The 6,661-nt window shown below is 35.3% G+C and overlaps 1 protein-coding gene across 1 annotated transcript; it reads right to left on the reverse strand.

Annotated features, from left to right (window-relative positions):
- Nucleotides 1–907: 907 nt before the first annotated feature.
- On the reverse strand, nucleotides 908–2,776 carry LOC113569089. The gene is made up of 6 exons (XM_035536695.1): nucleotides 2,688–2,776; nucleotides 2,238–2,585; nucleotides 1,800–2,144; nucleotides 1,533–1,634; nucleotides 1,379–1,419; nucleotides 908–1,244 (listed from the first exon to the last, which is right to left on the reverse strand). The coding sequence occupies exons 1-6, from the start codon at nucleotides 2,725–2,727 to the stop codon at nucleotides 1,125–1,127; spliced, it is 996 nt and encodes a 331-aa protein (XP_035392588.1). The 5' UTR covers nucleotides 2,728–2,776; the 3' UTR covers nucleotides 908–1,124.
- Nucleotides 2,777–6,661: the final 3,885 nt, after the last annotated feature.

Here is a 6,661-nt window from a genome sequence, read left to right on the forward strand (position 1 = left end):
GAAAAGGTCTTTGGCTATCGATCCACATGTCTGTTCCTTGATGAGGAAGCTTACAGAATGTGAGAGACATTTCATCTGGGGTACCTGCTGATGCTTGTTTATACCCTCAGAGTACTTACCTTACATTCATGGGCTATTTTCTCCTTTATCTATTTTTCTGTCACCCTATTTCTTTTATCAAGACATATCTTAATCATAAATAAAACATCTTAGTATGATACTGTTTAATTAAGGTACTATAACATGATCTGATAGACATGCATGACATGAGGATATAAACTATGTAATCATAAAACACTCGAAAATATTATTAGTATGAAATGTTTAATATAGTCCTAGAGACCTTGGATATATAACATAAATCAATATAAGATATCAAAACACCATTTCTTGTAAAGGACCATTTAAGCCAAAAATCAAATTTTCAGATTTTATTCTAGATGTAGTTGATCAGTCAGCAAGTTTGAAGTCCAGGTTTTGCTAGTTTAGTTTAGAACTGAAACTGCAAGGCTAACATTACTATCAAACACTAGAAACCAATAGTCACAAAAAGAGCACAAACTGTTTTTGTAAAAACACATCACCAAAAAAAAGGAAAAATATCTTTGTTCATGAAGTTGGCAGATTGACTCTAGGCTGAGTGAAAAATTAGGTTCAGGTAAACAGTTTGTTTAAAAATTAAGTAGTGTTATGAAAACCTATTAATTGAGTTTTGAAAAGATTTAGGAGAAACAGGATAAGTCTTGATATTCCAGATAGGGTTTTTTTTATTCTGTTATTTTCTATTATAAGCTCTAGTGATTGTGGAGAGGACAGATCTTGATTAAAAAAGCTAGAAAAAATTGTGGAATTTTTAGTTGCAGTTGCTGAGCTGTTTTTCAAAAGTTTTAAGTAAAATGGTCTTTAATGATTTAATGACCTTAAATAATCATGCTTTGTTACCTCAAATGTTTATCACACTGTCAACACAGGACTTTGTCTGGCTCATCTGAGTTGTATTTGAAACAAGTCTAGAATCAATGGGAATTCAGTTTTCTTGCCAATTCATGGCTGTCATGTTGCATGTAAATAGAGAGACTAATATAGCATTAAACAGAAAATAAAAATGTACTCATTTCAATTAGCTATTGTATTTTGACCTGAGCATAAACATCTGAATTGTTCATAACTGTGGATATTCCAGAGGTAGAAAGTTTCTGAGCAAATCTCAAAGCTGCATAGTTCAAGCCATCTGTGTCTTCAACCTGACAGAGAACAAAAATGTGTTATAAACTATGCAGAGAACAGAAGTATAGTAGTTAGCTTTGGAGTTTTTTTTAATTAAGTCTACTTTTAGGTGCAGGAAAATGTTTAATTCTTTTTTTGTTTGTTTTTTTACCTTACTTGTGTGTCTTGAGTGACCTTGACCTTGTCTTGAACCTTTCAAGGGAAAAAAGTAATGATGTTCAAAAATTTGTGAAAATATTAAGTTAAAATTTAAAATGACTCCAGTATTATAGACTAAACTTTAAATACAATGTAATTTAACTAACGTTGCTGTTGGTTCTTGCATAGCAGTCCACCCAGAACCAAGATGATAATAACAGACATCACAAAACATATTGTCAAAAAAGTAACAATCCATCTGGTATTTTCTGAAATTATTAAAAGCAATAGGTTAAAAGCAAATTCATTCATAGACAATGGTCTATTTTTCCCATTCATTATATATATATATATATATATATATAAATAATACACAAATATACAGTTAAAATGTAATACAAAAAAAAGAATCATTATTTTGTTAGTGGTTTTACCTTCAACATCAACTTTAGTTCCATTTCCAAAGAGTAATTCCCCACATGCAGCCACAGCACAGTAATAAGTTCCACCATCAGAATGTCTGGTGTAACTCCTAGGAAGGTTGTAGACACAAGTCCGTGTAAGAGATCCAGCATTAGAGTCTGTCTTACACTGATCACTCCTGTTGCCATGACTGTAAATAATTCTTGGGTGAGATTTGTTTGAGCCATGTCTGAACCAGTAGACACTGTGTTCTTCTGTGCAACTCTCATTAACAGCATGTAGTGAACACTGGACTGTAGAATATTCTCTGTTCTTGAAAACCATTTCAGTCTGAAGCTGCCACTTGATCTTTTCAGCTTGAAAAAAAAAACAGCATGTAATGAGAGAGAACCATGAATCAGGCCAAAGAAAAAAAAGAAGCAGAACAGTAAACTTGTGCACACAGATACCTTGAAATAGCAGAAGGGTCCCAGATGCAAACTTTACAAGATTTGCCGTCACTGTTCCACAGAAATATGTTCCAATGTCATCTTCTGAGACTTCATTAATAATGAGGTCAAACATTTCTTCACTTAGAGAAACATTGAAGTGGTCATTGTCAAATGCTGGAGCAAATCTGTGTTTTGTGCCATCTTCAGTTGTTCTCACAACCTGCTGAGGCAACTTTCCTAAACTCATCTTATACCAAATTAAAATACTTTTGCTATCTTTGACCTTGTTTTGGTCACATTTAATTGCCATGCTATGTCCCTGCCTAACTGTTTGTACCTGAAGCTCCGTGATTGTAGAGGTTTTAACTGGAGAGTAAAAAAAAAAGTGTTTATTGCCTAGAATGCATGTTACTTATATGCACCCGATACTGTAGCATAAACATATTGGTTATTCAAAATATGACTTACCAGTTATGAAGAGGCAAAGAGTGAAAAAAATACTAAGCATTTCTATTGTTTAGATAGTAAAATCTAGTGACTCAATACCTTGTCTGTTCAACCGCAAAATAGGCTTTGTGTTATGTGAATGGATGTTTTAAGCTTATAGAAGTTGTGAGCTCATTTGATTGGTCCAATAGTTTTGAGGAAATGCTATGTTGTGGTTTCATATTACAGATGGTGTATTGCAGTGCTGCTATAGTAAAGAGGTGAGTCAAAATGAGGCAAAGAAAATATTTTAAAAAGTTGTTCTATAGTGCTGTCACATGGAACCTTCAGCTCAATTAATTTGGTTAAATTTAACACAGGGTATTAATGTATTAACATGTTTAACATGCAAATCAATAGTCATTTGTTTTACACTGATTTTGACTAACAGCTTGACTAACACCTTTGTTGCACCTATCGTTGTTTGAGAGAGCTTATTTATTTTGCACTTCTGGGCATCATCATTGATCCCTGTATTTCAGCAGTGTTCTAGTTCATTGATATATTGCACTCTAACCTACTGTACTGGCTAGGATGTATTCTATGAGATATTGACAAAGTACTTTTGTAAGTCGCTCTGGATAAGAGCGTCTGCTAAATGCCTTAAGTGTAAATGTAATTGTTTTAGATATTGTAACCCATGAAAACAATCATGTCAGGTAATCCATACAATATAGTATTCTAATTACAAAGCATTTTAAATGTTTTTCTAAAATTTGAGTGTGGTGTACAGGCTGAACTCATTCCTGTAGGTCAGCATTACCTGTTAGCTACTGCAACATGATTCAAACACTGATGAGTAAATAAACAGTAGCATAGCTCAAACAGAAAACATCTCAAACAACATATCATATCTGGAATGGCTCACTCAACCATACCATAATCCCTGACCATAATCCCATTTTATTGCTGTCGTCTCATCTGAACCACTTAAATCCTAGGCAACTATCCCAAAATAAAAATATACATTACTATCCCAAACCTATACATTGCTGAAAGAAGTTTGTATAGAGGAATACAGGTTACAGTACCTCCTAACATGGGAACAGAACTGATCACCAGATTCAAAACTTGTTTGGTGGAGATTACTTGTAGTAACTGATAACTCTTTTAAATTCTGGATTCAACATACTTTTCAAATTAATGGCCTTGTTTGTTTAACAGTAGAATTACCAAGATGATCATTTTGACCAATTTAAATTGATGCAATTGAAATTGATAATTATATAACAAAATAAACCCCAACCATGTCTACCAATAGTTCACTTATATTAGTGTATATGGATCTATACAGTATTTCAGATTTCAGAGTATTTAAAAAATGAGTAGTTCTACCATGAAGGCCATAGCAGGCATACTGACTGTATACAATATTTGATTATGTGATGAATGGACACATTTTTTGAAACCTTCATGTTTAAGTGCAGATGATTGTAAAGGGTTCTCATATATGCTGTGATCATGAGTAGGTAAGTAAAATGTATTTATAAAGGTTATTTATGAATATGGAATGGCAGGATTTGGTATGTTACAGGAAAAAGAAAAGGGACAATGTATATTGTAGTCAAGATGACATGTAGAAACAGTCAGGAATTCAGGAATTAAGGTCTCTTAGAAAGCAATGAAGGCATGTACTGAAGAGGAAAGAAGGTATTAATAAACTACAGAAAGAGAGGAATGTGTTAGTGCAGCCTTCTTTAGGAACTCTTTCAATTATGTGAAGATCTTATTTAGTGAGGAGAATAAGTGATCTGAAAAGCTGGAAAAAGTTCATCAGAGGAGTATTTTGAGGGTGTTTATACAGATAACAATAAGGAAAAGGAGATGGAGTTGCCACTACATATTCCAATCAGGGGATAAATAGAGTAGTAAATGGATGTTAGCCCACCAAAGTGGAGGGAGGTTCAAGATGTGATGCGTCATGAAAAGGCAGTTTCTGCACAAGGACCTAATGGAGCTCCGTATCAGGTATTTAAAAAGGGACCTGAGGTCTTGAAGTTTTTGTGGACGTTGATGGTCATAATCTGGAAGAAAGGGATTATTCCACAAGCGTGGAGAAGAGAAGGAGGTATCCTTATTCCAAAAGAAAAGGATTCCATGGTTATAGAATATTTTCAGCCTATAAGTCTTCTTAATATGGATGGTAACGTTGAAATTAGTGTGACAGTCTGGACACTGGCAGCATACTTGAAGACAAATAAAGTGATATGTCAGTATCAGGCATTTCTGGATTTGCAGGTTGTTTGGAGAATAGTAGTATAATCTGGCATCTGATTCAGGCAGCAAAACAATAGGATAGGCACCTACATGTGGTTTTCCTATATATAGCTAACACATTTGGTTCAGTTCTTATGGAACTGCTCTTATGGTTATGCTCTTATGGTTCTTATGGTTCAGCTCTTATGGAAAATGTGTGGATTCTTACAGGTTCCAGATAAAATTACTACTGGTAAAGCATATTTTTAGGATACTCAGTTCTGTTCTAATACAGCAGAGTTAGTTACATCCTGGCTGAGATTGGAAATGGGCATGATGGCTGGTTGTATCATTTCACGTTACTGTTTAGAGTGGAGATGGAGGTAATATTAAGAGCCCTGAAGTGGGTTGTAGGTGGGAGAGGCTACACGATGGCTTCTGGTTACCTCAGGTTAGGGCATACATGGAAGAAATGACAATGCTGACAACTACTGTGCTGTGTACCTGGTGGTTGCTAGGGAAGATAAATGATAATCTTAGATGGGCAAGGATGAAGGTTAAATCTAACAAATATAGAAGTCTAATAATTGTGCAGGAAAATTTCATAATGGAAGGAGAAGTGACATGAGTTTAGGTAGATGGTACAGTGCAGCACTAAATGCTAAAGAGCAGATTGTAGGGCTAAAGGCAGAATTGTTGAAGGCTATTAATAGTACTGAGTAATCATATCTTACAAGCAAATTGAAATTGTGGTGGTAGTGTCTCCAGTTTGGCATACTGTCTCATATTAGATGGCCACTAACTAATGTGTGTATGAGGTCCCAATTACAGTAGTAGAGAGGCTGTAGAGGATTCTGAATAAATCTATTAGGAATAGGCTGCATTGTTTATGTAGTATAGCATGGTATTGGATGGGAGTGCTGGGGATACCACTGACAATCTTAGTTGAGTAATTTAAATGTGCAAAGGTGACTCTTGAGTTGATTTTTTATGGATTGAATGACGTAGTGATAAAAACAGTTGCACTACTGATGAAATCAGGGAGGAAGTGAAGTTCACAAATGGTGGAGCAGTTAGCTATGAGTTCCTTAGAGTAAAAGGATGCCATTGGATGAGTGCAATGGGAAAACAGGCCTTGGATCAAGTGATTCCTGAAAAGCATTTAATAAGGCCACATTGCCTGAAAGAAGATGAATGATGTATCATTTTAGCAGGAAGAAGATGCATGGTGCACAGCAGAGTATTGCATGGAAAGCAAGGCCAATGGATTTGCTGGGAAAGTGTGGAGAAATAAATAAAGTGTTTAAAGTATTAGAGTGTTTATTTGATAATAAGCAGCTATAAGTTAACACGTCACAGAGTGGTAGCAGTAATAAAGCAAGTACGTTCGTGCGAGAGAGGCAACATGTTGGAGAGCGAGCGCAAGCTACAAAGATGAGTAGATACGGTAAAGTGTAAGACTGGAAATTGGTAAAAGCTACTGGTCCCACAGTATTATTGCATTAACTGTGCTGAGGCCAGACATGATGTTGTACTGTGAAAGTAAATAGATAGTTGATATTATTGAGTTGATATTATCAATTCCATTTGAGGATTCTGTAGATGAAGCTTGAACTCACCTACCTCAGCTTGTCTTTGGGATAACACACAGTGATGTCCACCTTCACCATAAATGGTCTAGAGGAATCCAGGGTCTTGAGAAGAGGGGCCATTCTGAACCTCTCTGTCAACATGGAGAATGCTTTCTCTGACTCGGGGCT

This window comes from Electrophorus electricus, chromosome 19, assembly GCF_013358815.1.
Source record: "Electrophorus electricus isolate fEleEle1 chromosome 19, fEleEle1.pri, whole genome shotgun sequence".
Classification (NCBI taxonomy): Eukaryota; Metazoa; Chordata; class Actinopteri; order Gymnotiformes; family Gymnotidae; genus Electrophorus; species Electrophorus electricus.